At 40.8% G+C, this 21,724-nt stretch overlaps 1 protein-coding gene across 4 annotated transcripts in view; it reads left to right on the top strand.

Moving 5' to 3' along the window:
- The window catches only part of ntm (neurotrimin), a 1,167,214-nt gene that overhangs the window by 737,110 nt on the left and 408,380 nt on the right, over positions 1-21,724 (top strand). For 3 of the 4 annotated variants that reach the window (XM_060909052.1, XM_060909051.1, XM_060909050.1), the window contains exon 2: positions 19,603-19,693. In XM_060909052.1, coding sequence (XP_060765035.1) covers positions 19,603-19,693 — 91 coding nt within the window. Of the gene's footprint in view, positions 1-19,281; positions 19,694-21,724 lie in introns of those variants that run through there. The other variant, XM_060909049.1, reaches the window with a different exon arrangement.

Here is a 21,724-nt window from a genome sequence, read left to right as displayed (position 1 = left end):
ATATCACTTAGCCTACGTGTATTACACCACTCTACGCAATGGAGAATGAGCGTCGAATATGGTTTACAATATTGCATGGTTGTCAAGACAACAAGACGTCACACGTCGGAGATGTAAAACTTCTGCGCTAGCAAGCAACCGTGACAATTTGTAAACAACTATGGCCACCAGGTTTGCTTCATTAAATACAGAAGATTTTGAGAGAATTTTGAAAGAGAAAGACGTGTTGAACACCCAAAAGTAACATCTATGTATAATAATAATATTGGCTAGCTTTTTTTCGTGGTATATGAAATATATTCCATTAAGCTAGCATGATACTGAATTCATCTTCAACTTGTTCAGTATCATGCTAGCTGAATGGAATATATCTGATATACCACTCAATGCCAGCCAATATTATTTAAATGTGTATAGCCACAGAATCTGAACAGTAAAGGTAGCTAACTTATTAGCTAACAATACTAATGAATTATACTGCAGATATTTTTCATAGTTTTATATTTTACAAGTTTGGATACTGTTAATTAAATAAATCGCTGAGAATAATACGGTACTACTGAAAATTGTGACCACGAGTTGGCCAAGTGGTTAGCATGTCCGCCTCTTGACTGACAGATTGTGAGTTCTACTCACAGTTGGGTCATGCCAAAGACCATCATAAAAATGGTACCTGCTGCCATCTGATGAGGCATGCTGCAATACAGATACGATTAGGGAGACAAGATGTGTGCTGTTTGACTTCACATTTAGAGGTGTAAATGGGTAGTTCTTTGGTAACGGAATTACATTCACAGCAAAATGTGGTAACTTTTTTATTTGCAGTACTCAAGATAATGGTATGAAATAAAAATTTCACATTGTATGGGGTATCTTTTGACCCTAAAAAGCATAGAAAATTGGCTATGTTTAACTCGGAACGCAAAATCTTTTATGAGGAAAGAAAAGTCAGTCATGGAATTATGTCAGAAAAAACTGAACTTTCATTTCTTAAAATTCAAACCAAGATTTCTCTGAAGCAGCATTGCTATAATTGGGGTGATGAGTTTTAAATATGGTTTTCAGTACATTTTGCCTTGGATTCCATACTTTAGCAATATCACTGAGCTGACACGTTAAAGCAATCTGAATAATTTAATAATTTTGACCTCTCTGCTGAAGAATTGCCCAAATGCTCCTATAATGTAGGTACTGTTGATGTAGAGATGCCTTAGATTCTTAGATTCCTAGATTATTCTACTTTCTTGTCTTTTTTTGGCTTAATGAACAATTTACTGGATAGGTCAAGTATAAATCTGGACATCTGCTAGATAATGGTGTGTGGGCAGCATACTCAGTTTGAATCCTTTTAGCAAGTTTATAAAAAAAACATACACAATCTAAACCTTGTTTTATAGTCTAAATGCAATGTTGTAAGCAGATACTTTGAAGCAATGAACACCATTATATCAGGCCATATGGTCAAAATACCATGAACTGCAAATTTTTTCTTTTCTTTGTTTAAGAGTAATTATGTCCTAGCCTTCTGTGTTACACATGTTGTCTGTCTGTCCACTAACTTTAAAGCTGTGTCTCTAATTTAGTGCCATTTCTACTGCTTATTCTATAGTCAGCTTAAAGCAGTCTCTGACTGGTACAAGTTTCTCAGTTACAGTCATTTTCTATTTTCTTATCATGTCATATACTACTCAGAACAAGATTTGAGTTACACTACTGACAATGTTAGCACAGTGCCTTACAAATATGTGAAAGATATCACATCATCTTTCAATCCATACAGTACACAGTGGCTGCCCACATATTCTCCTGTGTATGACATATTTTGACATTCCCTTTGGAGTCTGCTGCTGCTACTGAGGCCTGATTATTACTGGTTCCCAGTGGACAAAATGTATTAATGGTGAGACACCATATGGTGTGCATCAGAAATGTCTCAGCAGACTGTACAGCTAGCAAGGGCCACTCTAAGCCCTTTACTAAATATGCTCCATTTCGTTCACATCTGCCACTAGCCAAAGGCACAAAGGTAAATATCCAGTGATGTGGATGGAGAGAGCAGCCCAAATACTCTAGAGTTTTGCTGTGGGTGTTCTCTCAAGTTCTATAACTGAGTTTCTAAACAGCTTCGAAAAGTTTCCCTTGCTGTCAGGTTTATTTTTGCAACCAAGCAGTCATTTCTCCATCCTTCTTCTGTTGGTTCTCTTTAGATGTTTTACTGGAATTTGACATTGCAGAACTTTCCCATTACCCATTTTCATTCTTGGAATCTGAATATCCAATGATGCTGATTCTTTATATGCTGCCCACACAACATTTTCTACCAGACATCCTGATTCTCAACCTTGTTGTCCTCTTCATTGTACTTTATTGAGTACAAGCCACCTACATTCTTTTGGTGCTAACTTGATATCAACCTAGTAATATAGCCTGACTCATGTAAATATTGTTTTCACTGAGTTTTCCTATTCAACATACTCCAAAATATGGAACATAGCCATGTTATGGGAGAAAGGATTGGGTTGGTGTCATTCCCTGTTTGCATTTTATTACTAACTGGATTGTAAATGCCACAAATTCTTAATCCGTGTGAAAGCTGAAATTTCTTAAAGTCTGGCAAAAAAAAAAAAAATTCTGGCATTTTTAGAGCTCTAAAATGAGTCTTGAGCTGGCCATGGGGCAGCCTTGCAGGGTGCCTGAAATACCTCAGTTGATTCCTGTGCAGAAGAGCCTCATCTCTGCTACCTGTACTTGTGACCTTATTCTTTCGGTCACGACACAGCCCTCAGAACCAAAGCTGAGGATAGGGATGCAGATTGACTGGTAATACAAACTTTGTCCACTGCATCACTACTATACACAAGTGCATGGACTTTAACACTGCTGCCAGTGCCCTGATTTGCTCTCTATTTCCATCACTTGTAAATGAGAACCCAAGGTGCTTACACTTCTTCACCAGAGGCAAGGTCTCTCCTCTCTCCTGAAGGAAGCATCCCAGAAACCAAGGCCTTGGATTTGGAGGTGCTGCTTAACATTCAAAATTATGGAGTATACATTAGAGGTCCATTTTCAATAGTGCTAAGAGAACATAATCTGCATGCAATACCTCTAGCCCTTCATACTGGATTCCTTTCTATCCTTGAGTGTGTTTTGATATCCTAGCCATGAAATCTCAAACAGGAGTGGTGCTATAAATGTACCATCTTTTTTTTTTGTTTTTTTTTTTTTTGTTGTTTTTTTGTTTTTTTCATTCTCAAATCTCTGGCGGATCTCCACCGAAAACTTACATGTACTTCTTTTTAAACTGCAACTTTTTTTTCACAGTCTTGTATAGTAGGTATTGGCCCTTTCAAGTAATGTTGTTCTTAAGATCAAATTGGAAAGTATTTCCCATACTTACTCTATGTTTAATGACTAAAAATGCATGCAATATCTCTTGCAGTTATAGTGGAGTAAATATTCAAAGTCTTTAAAAGAGTTTGAAAACAAGCTAAGCACAACCCCCCCCCAAAAAAAAATTACCAAGCAATTAGTGACAAAACTGTTCTGATGTTATCATCCATAAATGAAGCTATTTCTGAAAAGTACACTCTCACATCTACATACTGTAAGATTGGTGCAGGATATGTATGATGGCAATGTAACAGTGGTGAGGTGTGCAGTAGGAGTGATGGATGGGTTCAAGGTAGAGATAGGATCACATCGAGGATTGGTTCTGAACTCTTTTTTGTTTGCAATGGTGATGGACCAGTTGACAGACAAGATCAGGCAGGAGTCTCCGTGGATGATGATGTTCGCAGACGACATTGTGATCTGTAGTGAGAACAGCGAGCAGATTGAGGAGAGTCTGGAGAGGTGGAGGTATGCACTGGAGAGAAGAGGAATGAAAGTCAGTAGTGTGAATGAGTGGGATGATGGTGGAATAGTGAGGATGCAAGGAGTAGAGGTGGAAAGAGTGGATGAGTTTAAATACTTGGGGTCAACTGTTCAAAAGTAATGGGGAGTGTGGAAGAGAGGTAAAGAAAAGAGTGCAGGCAGACTGAAGAGGGTGGAGAAGAGTGATTTTCAACAGAAGGGTACCAATAAGAATGAAAGCGAAGGTGTATAAGATGGCAGTGAGACCAGCCATGTTATATGGGTTGGAGACTGTGGCACTGATGAAAAGACAGCAGAGTTGAAGATGCTACGATGTGAATTGGGAGCAGGAATTGAATATATTAGAGGGACAGCCCAGGTTAGACACTTTGGAGACAAAGCAAGAGAGATGAGATTGAGTTGGTTTGGACATGTGCGTAGGAAAGATGCCAAGTATATTGGGAGAAGCATGCTGAAGATGGAGCTGCCAGGCAAGAAGAAAAGAGGTGGTGAGAGAGATTGGCATGCAGGTGGTTGGCATGACAGAGGACGATGCAGAAGACACTGTGGTGACCCCTAATGGGAGCAGCCAAAAGAAGAAAGAGACACATCCACACACTCTGATAAATGTCTTTAACAGTTGATAAATATGCTGCAAGTTTGAACCAGGTACAACCCCGATTCCAAAAAAGTTGGGACAAAGTACAAATTGTAAATAAAAATGGAATGCAATGATATGGAAGTTTCAAAATTCCATATTTTATTCAGAATAGAACATAGATGACATATCAAATGTCGAAAGTGAGACATTTTGAAATTTCATGCCAAATATTGGCTCATTTGAAATTTCATGACAGCAACACATCTCAAAAAATTTGGGACAGGGGCAATAAGAGGCTGGAAAAGTTACAGGTACAAAAAAGGAATAGCTGGAGGACCAAATTGCAACTCATTAGGTCAATTGGCAATAGGTCATTAACATGACTGGGTATAAAAAGAGCATTTTGGAGTGGCAGCGGCTCTCAGAAGTAAAGATGGGAAGAGGATCACCAATCCCCCTAATTCTGCACCGACAAATAGTGGAGCAATATCAGAAAGGAGTTCGACAGTGTAAAATTGCAAAGAGTTTGAACGTATCATCATCTACAGTGCATAATATCATCAAAAGATTCAGAGAATCTGGAAGAATCTCTGTGCGTAAGGGTCAAGGCCGGAAAACCATACTGGGTGCCCGTGATCTTCGGGCCCTTAGACGGCACTGCATCACATACAGGCATGCTTCTGTATTGGAAATCACAAAACGGGCTCAGGAATATTTCCAAAGAACATTATCTGTGAACACAATTCACCGTGCCATCCGCCGTTGCCAGCTAAAATGCTATAGTTCAAAGAAGAAGCCATATCTAAACATGATCCAGAAGTGCAGATGTCTTCTCAGGGCCAAGGCTCACTGAAAATGGACTGTGGCAAAGTGGAAAACTGTTCTGTGGTCAGACGAATCAAAATTTGAAGTTCTTTATGGAAATCAGGGACGCCGTGTCATTCGGACTAAAGAGGAGAAGGACGATCCAAGTTGTTATCAGCGCTCAGTTCGGAAGCTTGCATCTCTGATGGTATGGGGTTGCATTAGTGCATGTGGCATGGGCAGCTTACACATCTGGAAAGACACCATCAATGCTGAAAGGTATATCCAGGTTCTAGAGCAGCATATGCTCCCATCCAGACGACGTCTCTTTCAGGGAAGACCTTGCATTTTCCAACATGACAATGCCAAACCACATACTGCATCAATTACAGCATCATGGCTGCATAGAAGAAGGGTCCGGGTACTGAACTGGCCAGCCTGCAGTCCAAATCTTTCACCCATAGAAAACATTTGGCGCATCATAAAATGGAAGATACGAAAAAAAAGACCTAAGACAGTTGAGCAACTAGAATCCTACATTAGACAAGAATGGGTTAACATTCCTATCCCTAAACATGAGCAACTTGTCTCCTCAGTCCCCAGACATTTACAGACTGTTGTAAAGAGAAAAGGGGATGTCTCACAGTGGGAAACATGGCCTTGTCCCAACTTTTTTGAGATGTGTTGTTGTCATGAAATTTAAAATCACCTAAATTTTCTCTTTAAATGATCATTTTCTCAGTTTAAACATTTGATATGTCATCTATGTTCTATTCTGAATAAAATATGGAATTTTGAAACTTCCACATCATTGCATTCCGTTTTTATTTACAATTTGTACTTTGTCCCAACTTTTTTGGAATCAGGGTTGGATATCTCAGTATGATGAAACACTTCAATAACTTTGGCTGGCGTTGAGTGGTATATGAGTCAAAGACGAATTCAATATCATGTTAGCTGAATGGAATATATCTCATATACCACAAAAAAGCCAGCCAACATTATTCTCATCTCATTCATCTCATTATCTCTAGCCGCTTTATCTTGTTCTACAGGGTCGCAGGCAAGCTGGAGCCCATCCCAGCTGACCATGGGCGAAAGGCGGGGTACACCCTGGACAAGTCACCAGGTCATCACAGGGCCGACACATAGACACAGACAACCATTCACACTCAGGCCATGTACACACGTAGCCGGGTATTTTTAAAACTGAACATTTTCCCCCCCTCCGTTTTATAAAAATGTTTTATCCACACCACCTCGTCTTCGAAAAAAATCCTTTCCACACATAACCGAACATCTGCGTTTTCAATCACATTCATAAGCGTTCCAAACCTGTAGATGGCATTATTTCCCCAAATCCTACCCCCTAATCACATCAGAATAGCCCTCTGTTGGCGTCACTTCCGCCTAAACATAAAACATGGCGCCAAGCTCGTTCGTCTGGACAGACTCGGAGACAGAATTGCTTCTAAACACAATTTTGGAGTATAAACTTCAAAAGACGCAAGAAAACGTTGATTGGGAATCTTATCAGTAGTTGGGCTTCTAAAATTAAACATGTAAATAGCACCTGCACAATAATTAACGCTTTCAAGGCACTACTCCGATCCATTACTCTTTGTCCATGCTTAATCTGGCTTCTGCAGTAAACAAAGGTCGCACGTTTGACGTCAGGGCAGATTTGTTGTCATTTTTTTGGCGCAGATTGTGATGTTCTAAAACGCAAAACTCCGGTTATCTCTGCCTACACGAAAAGGCATACACGGAGTTTTCAAAAATCTTCACTTTGCCCGGAGTTTTTTTAAATATTCGTTTTTGATGTGTTTTCATGTGGATGACAGGCCAAAACGTAGAAAAATATCTTCGATTTAGCAGATACCCGGCTACGTGTGGACAGGGTCTCACATTCACACCTACGGTCAATTTAGAGTCACCAGTTAACCTAACCTGCGTGTCTTTGGACTGTGGGAGAAACCGGAGCACCTGGAGGAAACCCACGTGGACACGGGGAGAACATGCAAACTCCACACAGAAAGGCCCTCGCCGGCCACGGGGCTTGAACCCGGACCTAATTGCTGTGAGGTGACAGCGCTAACCACTACACCACCGTGCCGCCCCGCCAACATTATTATTATTATTATTATTATTATAATACACGGGCGATTGCTCTAAGACAACGAGGGAGGCTCAGCCTCCTCTAAAAATGCCCTTATAACTTTAATGTGTGCGTGAGTTTCTCCCCCTCGTGACAGCGCGGTGCAGCGCAGCCTCAGTGGGCTTCAATGGCATTGGGAGCTCTGCGCTTTCAATCTCAAAATGCAAGACGATTATTGGACAAATACTGCGAAAACGCCCGCCCACGGACTCCCACGGACTCCCAGCCTCAGTGGACTTCAGTGGCATTTGGGAGCTCTGCACTTTTCAATCTCAAAATGCAAGACGGTTATTGGACAAATACTGCGAAAACGCCCGCCCACGGACTCCGAGCCTCACATGGGAGGGACATGGCAGTTTCCGCTAGGAGACTGGTGATTGGTGAAAGCGGCTGGATTTTTTCTTTGATTGACAGCTCGTTTCAACTATAGACAGGCAGCGGTACAGTGTTGCCAGATTGGGGGTTTCCCGCTCAATTGAGCGGTTTTAAGTGCATATTGGCGGGTCTTGAACATATTTTGGGCTGGATAACGTCAGCAGTATCTGGCAACATCAGTTCAGTCCCATGCGGATTCGCAAGTGCTGTATTGTAAGAGATCAGCTTACATTTCGATTTCATTCATTACATACGGTTTCTACCAGCTTTTTTAGTTTGTATATATTTTCATTGTAAATAAAGTGTAAATATAGTGTTGTCAAGTTTGCTATCTTAGTTCCAGAAATTTTTATTTGAGTGACTGAACTTGAACTTGAGGGGGCTAGTCAGCTAGCAAGAAAGCTGCGCACGGATGCCAAGCATTGCTGATTTAATTTTGGCGAAGCCATTTGCCAGTCTTCCTTTCGAGGAAAAAATTAAAATTAAAGAGCAGGATAGACCAATGCCTCAAACTGACTTGGTGAAAAAGGTAGGGAATAATACTCGTTCCTTTCAGCTCTCCTGGTACGAGAAAGTGAATTGGCTAACAGCAAGTGACCCACATCAACAACAGTAAATAGGCTACTTTAGTAATATGTCATGGATGGACCAAAAATATAGAATCTATTTAAAATGTTTATGCTGAGTATATTATATTGGAATATATATTTTTCTGGATATGAATTAAACACAGCTACAATTTGGAAAACATTTTTAAACAAAAACACAGCTAAGAACATTTCACACTACAGACCTGGATTAAAAGTGAAGGGTTATCAAAATTGTCAATAAAACATTTCTCAGTCAAAATAAGTAAAATATAGGGAAAGTGTCATTGAATGAAATGTGTGGCACCCAGCTCTACTGCTGAGGTTCCTGACAAAGAGCTGCTTTCAATAATGATCCATTTTTAAACAACATGCCACAATTTTAAAATATAAAATGTGAAAATATACCCCCCTCCCCCCAACACCACCATCATGTATATTGGACAGTAGGCTAATGGGCCAAAAGAACCTGTTATTTCACAGTTTGTGATGCTGCCAACAATCAGCCAGATCAGAGGCAAGAGTATGGGCAAAATTGATGTGTTTTTTCTTTTAAAATCTGGAAATATCGTAACCGACCAGCCTCCCCTGTTTGAAAGACTACCAGCCGCCACTGTTATAATACTACATAAGCATTCCTTTCCGGTGTTCAACATGTCTTTCTTGTTCAAAATTCTCTCAAAATCAAAATATTTAACGGAGCAAACCTGGTGGCCATGTTTGTTTTCAAATTGTCACAGTCACTCACTAACGCAGAAGTTTTACATCTCCAACGTGTCTCTTTTGCAATTTTTCAATGTCTGTTGGTATGTTTTTTTTTTTCTTGTAAATATGCGTGAAGACTATCTAATGATGTTTTGGTAGCTTTTTGGGTGTTCAACGTGTCTTTCTCTTTCCTGGCAAAGAAAGAAATGCTTCTGCGCATGTGCAGCAGAAAACTTTCTCATTGCATATTCATATCAGGGCCAACATGTGACATCATGTCTTAACAACCATGCAATATCGTAAACCATATTCAACGCTCATTCTCCATTGGGTAGAGTGACGTAATACACATAGGCTAAGCGATATGCTAACAATATCGCATGCAATCAAGCCAAATGAATGAAACCCACTAGAAGGGAATAGAATACATGTTTTTATTCCATCAAAAAAGTGTCCTGTAGGTATAATAATAAACAATACAGTGTTGAGAATAGGGATGGCGAAAACTAAAAAAAATCTTGACCGACCACCGAGCCTCATTAGCCGGTTAAAGTCGGTTAACCTATGAGTTTAAACAGGGATGCAAATGGCGCACCTTTTTCACGGCTCGTGCAGATCCGATTTTTTTTTAGGGGGGCGTTGTCTGAATAATTTCATCAGAGTAAATTCTGTATTAAAATTACTACATAAGCAAATGCCGTTACAGTCCATGAAAAAGCCGTGAAAAAGTCGGCATCTGCGCCTTTAGTTTGTGTGGAGAGATCTCATCTCATCTCATTATCTCTAGCCGCTTTATCCTTCTACAGGGTCGCAGGCAAGCTGGAGCCTATCCCAGCTGACTACAGGCGAAAGGCGGGGTACACCCTGGACAAGTCGCCAGGTCATCACAGGGCTGACACATAGACACAGACAACCATTCACACTCACATTCACACCTACGGTCAATTTAGAGTCACCAGTCAACCTAACCTGCATGTCTTTGGACTGTGGGGGAAACCGGAGCACCCGGAGGAAACCCACGCGGACACGGGGAGAACATGCAAACTCCACACAGAAAGGCCCTCGCCGGCCCCGGGGCTCGAACCCAGGACCTTCTTGCTGTGAGGCGACAGCGCTAACCACTACACCACCGTGCCGCCCGTGTGGAGAGATATGATCTGCAATAACATGCATTGTTGGCTACAGACCGAAACATACTTTCAGAATGCACTGGCCAAGGCAGGACTAAACTTGATGTGCCTTCTAATAATAATTAAAAAAAAAACCAGAATAGTAATTTGTAAGCTAAAAAGCCTGTGTCTACACTTTTTTCTTTCGCCGAGTGGCTGTGGGAGGGCAGGACATGACTGAATGGGTGTTTCTGATTTGTCAGCTGTCTTTAACTGGGGCGGGAGGGCGGGACATGACTGAATGGGTGTTTCTGATTTGTCAGCTGTCGTCCTTACACCGCATGGCACGCCCCAAGCGTTTACAACACAGAATTCCAGGTTCTCCGCTCCAAAATCGGCAGCTTCAAAATGATTGATTTTTTTTTTCACCGACAACCAAAAAAAAATTAACCGGTTGACGTTGATTCGGTCAACCACCGGTCAAACGGTCATCGGTTAACATCCCTAGTTGAGAAGGGACGTCACTGGACATTTATGATTGGAGATAGCTATCACTGTAGGGGGTTAAGGGTATGCTTCCCCCTTATGGATAAAAATTAACCTCAGAATGTCTCGTTCTCATTATTTTTTCAGTAAAGAGCATTAGGCCCTACAAATCTCATTCTGATTTCTATTGAGCATCTATCTACTGATATAAATGTTATATCCATCAGCTTGCAATAGCCTTTGCGATCAAAAATCTTTGTGTACAAAAGACTTTGTGACCTTGTGCAAGTTACTGGTCCTAAGAATGTTATTCATTTACACAGCCAAAAGGTTTGTTCAATTTTAGTTGGTTCAATCAGCAATAACTTATAGAGCATAACTTACAGTATAAGGAATAAAACACTGACATTTTCAAGGTAACACTTAACAGCACATATCTACAAGATCCTTTAAATTGTTCATAAAACATTAATTAAATGACAAAAAGTCTCAACTGAAGGCTAGAAACCTTACATTTACTTTTTTTCCCCTTATTTTTCACCACTAACCTCCATCATACCTGCTCCTTTTGGCCTGCTGTCAGTGTCCCTTTCTTCTCTCTCCCACTAGTTGCTTGCTGGTATTACAACAATTAATCTCAGATAATCCAAAACTTCACACATGAATAAGAAATCATTAAATTCTATTTATTCGACTGAACCGGCAACTTTTTTTTTTCACCAGACCAGTCTTTCACAGAGCTGCTGTCACTGAAGAATTTTCATATATCCATCTAATAATCAAGAGGTGAACACAATTGTTACCACACAATACTCGTTTTATATATATATATATATATATATATATATATATATATATATATATATATATATACACACACACTACCGTTCAAAAGTTTGGGGTCACCCAGACAATTTTGTGTTTTCCATGAAAAGTCACACTTTTATTTACCACCATAAGTTGTAAAATGAATAGAAAATATAGTCAAGACATTTTTCTGGCCATTTTGAGCATTTAATCGACCCCACAAATGTGATGCTCCAGAAACTCAATCTGCTCAAAGGAAGGTCAGTTTTATAGCTTCTCTAAAGAGCTAAACTGTTTTCAGCTGTGCTAACATGATTGTACAAGGGTTTTCTAATCATCCATTAGCCTTCTGAGGCAACATTGTACCATTAGAACACTGGAGTGATAGTTGCTGGAAATGGGCCTCTATACACCTATGTAGATATTGCACCAAAAATGAGACATTTAGTAGAATTTAGCTAGAATAGTCATTTACCACATTAGCAATGTATAGAGTGTATTTTTGATTAGTTTAAAGTGATTTTCATTGAAAAGAACAGTGCTTTTCTTTCAAAAATAAGGAAATTTCAAAGTGACCCCAAACTTTTGAACGGTAGTGTGTGTGTGTGTGTATATATATATATATATATATATATATATATATATATATATATATATATATATATATATATATATATATATATATATTCTCTTGTATCTAGCAAGATAACTTTTCTTTAGCAGTAGGCCAATAAACAACCACAAATGAGAATTGATTTTCAATATGTGTTAGGCTATATCTTGCCACAAATCAATATGTTAGGTAGGAATTTTAACTTAAGTACTTACTATTGCAGTTTATTGATATCCCACATGAACTGTGATAAAAGGTAAGCATTGTTACTTTATAGTTCATGTGGCACAGAAATTAAAAAGGTAGCCTTCCGATACTCTCAGTGGTCTAAATGCCAAGTCTATGTGTTAACACTTCTGGTCACGACAGATACACGTTTGTGATAGCATATTTGTGGTAATTCTGTGTTGTTTGTGGCGATTATTTTTATTGTTAAAGACATTGATCTATCAACATTAAAACAGAAAATCCACCTTTCATGGGTGATTTGCGATTTGGTTTTTCAATCACAAATTATACCAAATATTTAACAGTTTACACTAACGAGGCACATTTGTTGGGTGGCAGAGGGGTAGAGCAAGTTTTGCCTATAACTAGCAATGCCCATGGTGTGGAGAGACTCTAATGCCGCTTTTCCACTACAAACGCGGCTGAGTCGGGCTGAGCCGTGCCGTGCTGAGTCGGGCTGAGCAGGGCTGTTGGAGTTGCATTTCGACTACAACCGCGCTGAACCGTGCTGGCTGGTAGTGGGTGGACACATTGGGTGGAGTTAGCGAAAGTGGGTGGACGTCACGTGATGTCGTTAAGCAGCGCAAACAGTGACATCAGTGAGCTTTTAAGCGGTAGTCTCACGACCCGAATAGTAAACAATAAACATGGAGGACATGGAGTCGTTAGTGTTGCTGGTCTTGGTGCTGTGGCTTGTTGTCACCGACAACACGGACAGATACTGGCAAGAGCGTATAGATGAGGCGAGGCGCATAAGGCTTCAGAAATTCTCGTAATTCGTAATTCTTCTTCCGGGTTTACGGTGTTTACAGATCCCAGCGTGCTCGCGGGGCGTGTGTGGGCATGTGAGGACACTCCTCCTCACCAATCAGTGCACAGGGGAGTGTCTGCTCACGCCCCCAGCCTCACTCGGCTCGCTTTGGCTCGCTTCAGCCCCACTCCAAAACGGTGCGAGTTTTAGGGGCTAAGCAGGGCTGAAGCGAGCTGAGTCGTGCTGGTTTTTGGTAGTCGAAACGCGAGCCGTGTCGGGCTGAAGTGAGCTGAAGCGAGCTGAAGTGAGCTGAAAAAGGGTAGTGGAAAAGGGCCATAAGACTATCCAGGTCAGGATGTTACACATTTCTAGTTTTGTTGAATAAATAATTTCCTGACTGGTTTAATCAACTTGCAGTTATAAAACTAGTGGTCTCCCTTTTTTTTACCTTTATAATAGTAGTTGAATATATAATATTTTAAGTCTGTCATTGGCTCACTTCACATTATTACATTACATTAACGGCATTTAGCAGACACTCTTATCCAGAGTGATATACAACATACCCAGCCTGGGAGCAGCTGGGGGTTAGGTGCCTTGCTCACGGGCACTTCAGCCATTCCTGCTGGTCCAGGGAATCAAGCCAGCAACCTTTTGGTCCCAAAGCTGCTTCTCTAACCATTAGGCCATGGTTTCCCCCATGGCCTACTGTAAGTGTCCCCCTATTATTATTTCATATTTATTTGTTTGTGTGCTTGCTTGCCTTTCTGTCACCTACACGTCTATTGCTGACTAAATTCCATTAAATTGACTTGAGTGAGATTAGTAGCACTGCAGTGTAATGAATCATCAAAAAGCAATTAATGTTCTTATATGCGTAGGCATAAATCCATCAGGTGCAAAATGTTTGCACTGAATTTGTGATGTCATTCACCAAAAAAAAAAAAAAGACTCATACTTAAGTGACCTTTGAAAGTGGACTCGCATATATGAGACCCTTTTTATATATCTATATGTGGACAATGCCGTTAGCCTTGCAGTGTGATTTAAATGGTATGCTTGTATGGAAAGTAGGGCTTTTTTTTCTTTTTTTTTTCAATACACATTTGTAACGCCTTGGTCTTTTTCATGATTATTTAAATAATTTTTATCAAAGAGAAAATTATTGAAACCATATCAGTGATAGGCAAAGACAAACAAAGGCTAATACTGCAATATTCAATATACAATAGTTATAATATTGCAAAATATGTCTGGTATAGAAATAAAAATAGCAATGAGTCATTTGGGAAATGAACCATTTGACTCTTATTGATGAGGTGAGTCAAATGATTTGACTCACTGAGAAGAGCTGGGATTCGCATCACAGCACTGCAGTTTGTTCAGTTTAATAAATTAGAGAATCTTAAAAACCTCTCAGAGAGTGAATGTAATAAAATAAATTATAAAATGCTCACATGCTACATGGAGTGATTAAAGGATTTCAAGCAAGGGTATTTAAATGGACAAGTGGTAAAGTGGGATTTATTTTTTACTCCTCAATTTTGGCTTTGATCTTGCATCTGCCATGTTTGTCAGTGCTGTCAACACCACATCACCATCAAGCTTATAACCACAAGGGATGTAGGGTAAGAAACTGCTGCTATGTCACTACTGTTATGGGCTTATACAAAACAGTACAGAATTCTTATTCTTCTTATTATTATTATCATCAGTTTTTTTATTTATATAGCAAATTCTAAGTCCAAGTTCTCAAAGTACTTTAGATATAAATTATTAAATGTTCAAAATAAATAGTTTTAATTAATCACATTAATTAAACAATCAACAATAATTACGATATTAACTATACATCTAGAACAATTAGTGCAAAGCATTAACAGATAGAAACTACAGGAGCTATGAATAGGCTAGGCTAAACAAATATTTATTACCCTGGATTTAAAAATGCCTCATTAGAGGTCATTAAGAGGAGTTAAAGCTTGCATTATGTTTTCAAAAACACATCCAATGGCTTGTCTATTCAGGAAGACAATAGGGGGCTTAAACCAGACCCTGTGTGACACTGGAATTGGGCTTGTTTTAAGCTCTAAATACTCTCTGGTAAGGCTAACCATTGTGTAGTGCTCTATCTGTTAGATGTGAATTACGAAATTCACAACTTCTTGGTCCCTGGTTTGATCCTGAGCTTGGGTTACTGTCTGTACTGAATTTCACAAGTTCTCCCTGTGTGAGTATGGGTTTGCTTGCACTGTCAAAAAACACACAGTTTTCAGTTCTCCATAGCATCCTCTGATGCACACATTAGGACACATCATCAGTGTTGTTTCCTGTAGTCATTGGGTGTTTTGGGTCTTGCAACAGACACCCTCTTCCAGGCGACCTGACCAAGGCTGATCAGACCTTGGCCTGTGTCCAAGTAGCATACTTCTGCCTCCACTGCTCCCCCCTCTTCAACCAGAGCCATCTGGATGCTCTCTCTACCACCTCCATGTTATTACCAATGGCTCTTCTTCTGCTGGCACCAGTTATGCCCAGGGTTCCATAATCCTTGTACAGGGAGTGACTAGCAAATCCCCTACAGCCCACCTCCAATGACATACATTTGGTCCACCACCCATTCCTCCAACACTCCTCCACCAGCTCCTGGTGTCTTGCCCTCTTCCTTTCTTGAACCTCCTCCATCCTCTCTTCCCAAGGTACTGTCAGCTCCAGCAGTATCAGCTGCTTTGTAGCCTCTGAGACCAAAATGATGTCAGATCTCAATGTGGACTGGGTGATGTGTGGTGCAATTTTCAGCTGCCTTTCCAGGTCAACCATCATCCTCCAGTCTGTGGCTGTGGAGAGCAAACCTACAGAGCAGTCTTTTGGTGTTCTCTTTGGCACCTGTCCCTCCTTAACAAAGTGGATGCCCTTGGTTGCATCACAGGTGTATCTGCTATCCTTGATCCCCTTGCTGATTACCTGAGTGATGGACTTGAGGACCTGGTTGTGTCTCCAGCGATACCAGTCATCACTCAGTGCCTTGGAGCAGCTGCTCAGGATGTGCTCAAGGGTTCCTGTCTTAGGACACAGGGAGCATGCAGGTGTTTCTACTTTGTCCCATGTGAACAGGTTGGATGGGCTCGAAAGGATGTTGTAGACACCCTGAATCAAGAACCTGATTCTCTGGGGGTTCCACTTCCAGATATCCTTCCAGGTGACACTCCACTCCATTCCTTGTTCCCACTTCATTCAGGCAACTTGCTTCCATATGGCCACTGCTTTGCTGATTCGCTCTTCCTCCACTGATGCTCGAACCTCCTTCTGCACCTGCTTCTGCCTCTCCTTTCCACTAGTAGAGTTGTATAAGGACTTTGGTAGGCTCCCGACTCCGGCTCTGCCCTGCACCATACTCCCAAGGATGACCTTGTGCTTCAGCTGATTTTCTGCCTGCTGGACTGCCTCTGCTGCCCTCCACTTTCTCCCCATCCTCACCACAATCCCTGCACCAGACACTTTGGCGTCTCTGGACTCCGCATACTGCAGGTGTTCCCATGCACATGCCACAATGAATTCCTCCCTGACTGAGCTGAATGGGAGCCGGAGCTTGTTGCTGTTCCCATATAGCGTGATGCTGCTCAGGCTGCGTGACAGACCCAGCCATCTGCGTAGATGGCTGCTTACCTTGCGCTCCAAGCATTCCATAACAGTCATGGGGACTTCATAGATAAGCAGAGGCCAGAGGATTTTTGGGAGGATTTCATGTTGGTAGACCCAAGCCTTAAATCTTCCAGAGAGTCCAGACTTGTCCACTGCTTTTAACCAGCCCTCCAGGTCAGCACTGGATGCTTTGATGGAATCTTTGCCCTTCAGGCTGCAGTTGAAGACCTTCTTGAGACTTTTTACTGTTTTTTCTGTGACTGATGGAATCTGCACTTCTCCCAGCCTGAAGCAGAACTTGTTTGTGATCTTCCCTCTTTTCAGAACCAAGGATCTGGACTTTGCAGGTTTGAAACTCATGTGTGCCCATGACATGAGTTTCTCTAACCCTTGGAGGATTCACCTAGCACCTGGCACAGTTGTTGTTGTAACTGTGAGATCATCCATGAAGGCTCTTATGGGAGGCTGCCTTACTCCTGACTTGCTGAGAGGGCCCCAGTGTTCCCTTTAACCAGCATATTCATTGCCAGTGTGAACAGGGTCACTGAAATGACACAGATGCACTATATGGCCAAAGGTTTGTGACACCTGGCCATCACATTCATATGGGTCAGTGTGGGTGCAGGTTTTCATTCCAACCAAGCAGAAGCCACACCTGATGGTCTCCTGAATGCTAAGATTAACTGATTAAACAAGAGGAATTAGGTGTGGACCCTGCTTGATTGGAAAGAAAGCCTGAACTCACATCAGCACTTTGTGGGTAAGATTGGACACCCCTGGTCTAGAATGTTTTTGTATGCTGAAACATTGATTTCCCTTCACTGGAACTAACGGGCCCAAATCTGTTCTAGTGTGACAATGGCTTGTGCACAGTATTCCTGAACAAATATGTATTAATCTGGATTTTAAGACACTTCTTTAGAGGTTGTGTTTAGAACAGGCTAATGAAAAAACAAACAAACAAAATAACAAACAAAAAGGGGAAACAATAGGGGGCCTAAAACAGAACCTTGTGGTACACCATAATTAAAAATGAACAAATGTGTAATGGTCAAGTTATAAACAAGGTAAGATTGGCTAGCTTGAACAAATTCAGTATGCTCATGCTTTAAATGAAATAATAGGGGATAGCCCTGGAATTATGATGTAGGAGATGTCTGTACCACAATGTGTTAGCTGAGATGTTTATTCATTTTCTCTAACATGAACACATCAATTTCTGTAATGTTATGGATGCAGGTCTCTGGAGCCAGTTCCAGCTGGTGAGAGGCAATGTACACCCTGGAAAGATTGCCAGTCTATTGCAGGGCTAACACAGATACCCCTTTTTGACCAACAGCGAACAAATTCTTGAACTGATTCTGTTCAGGATTCTTTGAACCTTGGTGCCAGCTAGTGAACCAGATCACATTTTCACCAGTTTTGAGTGGAACTATTGTGATCAAGGATGTCATGAATGGAGGGCATTGCACAATGCACAACAGGAGTAAACAGTAGTAGAAAGATGGTGGTGCACATTGATTACTTGCAAGCTTTTGTTGTGTTATTGCAGTTATTTGTTTTCAGTCCATTTTTTTTCTGAAGATGTATCCTTTTCTGTTGCATTCTCCATTAGTGTGCTCTGCTTCCTCTCCAAACTAATGACACACCCACTGATGTCATCACGGTTTCTGCTGGAAAAACCAGCTATGTTTTGGTTCCAGCTGAGAACCAACTCTTCAGGTTTTGTTTGAAATGCTTTGAACGGTTCGAATCAGAACGGAACCTGTTCCCTGTTGGTGAAAAAGGGGTAAGAGAGACAGGCAGCCATTGACTGACACACACACCCTTATGGACAATTTAGAGTAGCCAGTTGACCTAACCTGCATGTCTTTGGACTGTGGGAGGAAACTGGAGCACCCGAGGAAACCATGCAGGTGTGACAAGAACATGCAAACACCACACAGAAAGGCCCTGGGCGATTGGCAGGTTCAAACCCAGATCCTGTTTGTGGTGTTAAAGTAAGGCTTTATAAAAAGTTTCAATTTTAAAGGCACTTAAACCAGAAATAGATGCCTTGATATCACAGGGCACAGAAAAAAAATGTGCAGTCTGAGTGAAGCAGACTGGGGTGATTAAGACACTAATTTCTTCCCAGCTAAGAGCAAACCCACCATCTAATTACCACATCCTTGTGTGTAATTGGTTTATATTTCCTGGAATGACTGCCGACGCCTCCCCATTCATATCACAACGAGCATGTATTAATCTTCCTCTCCCACAGACTCTCACTAAATGCATAGGCTAATAGATAGATAGGACGTTATACAGGGATGAAGAGTGAATTTGCTGTCAGCTAGTGTTTATTAGACGTAAAGCGCGCGTGGAGTTTCCGTTTACAGCTGGTTTGAGTGAACTTCACAACTAAAGAAAGAGCATCAGGAGAGAGAACCCGCAAGCCCGCCGCTGCTGAGTGCGTGTGTGCGCGCGCTAGCAGCCCGCGTCGCATTTTGAGCCAAAGCTCTTTGAGCGGCCACGCACGCGCACTCAACTTTAAAGTAGTCCACAGTATAATCAGGAGATCGGAATCCAAATAAACAATCCGTGCAAAGCGAGAAGAGCCTATGTTTGGCACAAGACCACACAGGCTTTTCAGTACTAAGATGCTAATCCTGTAACGGCGCGAGCGGTTTGCGCGCTCCATCCGCTCCCAGTGCGCAGGGGATTTCACTCTACCTGCAGAGGCATTCCGGATTAAGAAAGCAGCTCGAATGGCTCTATAACACACTAAAGCCGCGCGCGCGCGTGTTCAGAGAAGCGGCATTGGGAAAGATGATGATGGGAGTGTGTGTGTGGCGGCGTGTTGTGTCTCTGAGTCTCAGGCTGATGCTTGTTATTCCTGCAGGTCTGCCGGTACGGAGTCAGGGAGACACACAGTCCGATAATACCGTGATGGACAACATCACTGTCCGACAGGGAGAGACTGTCCTCCTCAGGTACGAACTGGGCCTTTATCTATCTATCTATCTATCTATCTATCTATCTATCTATCTATCTATCTATCTATCTATCTATCTATCTATCTATCACCATTGCTTAACTTGTGGTTGTCACTGGGAATATATTACTACATCTTGTCTTAGACCTATTTTAATTTATTTTCAAGATTGTGGTTTCCTTGAGCATTTCTTCATCTCAGTCTGCTGCTTCATTTTATTTTAATAAATAAATGTACACACGAATGTCCTTTTCCAGTATTTGACATTTGATGCCTGTGGGAGTTAAAGGAAATCCAAATTTATTGCACTTAGTTTTTATGAGGTCCAGCAGTGAAGCTTTCCCCATCAATAAACACTGTTGTCTTGGATATCGACTAGCTAAATCAATTTTGTATATTTGTTTAACCTTATTATGGAAATCTTTATCTATCTGTCTATCTATCTATCTATCTATCTATCTATCTATCTATCTATCTATCTATCTATCTATCTATCTATCTGTCTGTCTGTCTGTCTGTCTGTCTGTCTGTGTGGCCAAAATGTGTACCTCATACTGTAGTTTTGATCAGCATGAGCTGATTATCATGAGATCATTATTGATTTTGTCCATCCTTTATCTTTATCTTTACATACAATTGGAGTGTAACCAGCATCAGCATACTATTTTCCGATGACCTTACTGTGACATTGACGCCTTCCTCAGTGTCACCCAGTCACATGTTATCTTGCTGTCAGGAAGGGGCATTGTAGAGTATTAACCTACAGTAATGACATGCCGGATTAGAGGCAAGCACATTACATAGGGTTAGATGAAAGCATAGCACAGGTTAGAGCAGCTGCTGTTACAGGTATGTTCAACTGAACAGCCACAAATGAAAGGAGAAACTGATCAAGTGATCTCTTACTATGTCCTTTTTTCAGAAGAACTTTTGCTTTGTTCTTGTTATGTCTTATTTGTTTTTCAAACATTTCCTATAAGTTGTGTGTATTTTCATGCCATGATCATAAATAATGATGTCCCGAATGATCATGCTTACTGTATGACTGAAGGCATGGGTCATGCCTTAGCGTTTACATCATGTGCTATTCATTAAAAAATGCATTAATATGCAGTGCAGTTGCCAGTTTCATAATGATATGCAATTACTCAGAATGGACAAATGTTAGCTTTTGACCTTTTAATTAGGCACAGTTTCAGTTATGATATTTTCCACTTTTAATCACATTTTCACAGCATCACAGTGAATCCCATCTCTTGTATCTGAGTACTAAACTTTGTTATCTGGTTCCCTGAGAATTTTTTCCCTTTTTTTCCTTTTTTTTTTTTTTTTACCGGACAAGGCTTTGGACTTGCTGTTGATTTTATTTTCCAGCGTCAAGCTTGATAAATGTCAGCTTAGTCACTTAAGCGTGCTCCGATGTGTACAGTAAATCACTCTAGAGTCCTACAACTTATAGTTTTCATGACAAGTCATAATTAAGGGCTGTTGCTGTCAGAGCAGCTGCATGCAGTGATGTAGTCTTTCATCTCATCCTGTCAACAAAACTCTCTCTCTCTCTCTCTCTCTCTCTCTCTCTCTCTCTCTCTCTCTCTCTCTCTAAGTTATGTAATTCCTCATGCAGTACCTATAGGCCTCTGGTTAACTTTCACAAAACTAACCACAGCAATGTAATTTTTTTTGTGTATCTTCTTTTTAAAAATTAATTATCTTAAGAACAGTTCTAAAGTACTGTCACATAAAACTTTTGAACAGTTTAAGAAAGAACCAAATTCTAGGACTGAATGCTCAGTGCAAAAAAAAAAAAAAAAGGTGCTTTTCTGAACTGTGTCACTGAATTATTTAGTATGTTGTTTCTTCACTTTAGGACTGACTCTTACTCACAGTGGAGTTCTAGAGTAAAGCTGAACATGGTGTTCAGGACAATACATATTAAAATCTTGCTCCTTCAGCATCAAGAGATGAAAAACCTGCACATGGCAACTTCACAGTTTTGTCAATGGTTACCTAAACACAACACAGCACTCCA

This window comes from Neoarius graeffei, chromosome 25 (assembly GCF_027579695.1).
Source record: "Neoarius graeffei isolate fNeoGra1 chromosome 25, fNeoGra1.pri, whole genome shotgun sequence".
NCBI classification, from domain to species: domain Eukaryota; kingdom Metazoa; phylum Chordata; class Actinopteri; order Siluriformes; family Ariidae; genus Neoarius; species Neoarius graeffei.
The sequence above is the reverse complement of the archived record's forward strand: the minus strand, read 5'-3'. Positions and strand labels throughout refer to the sequence as shown.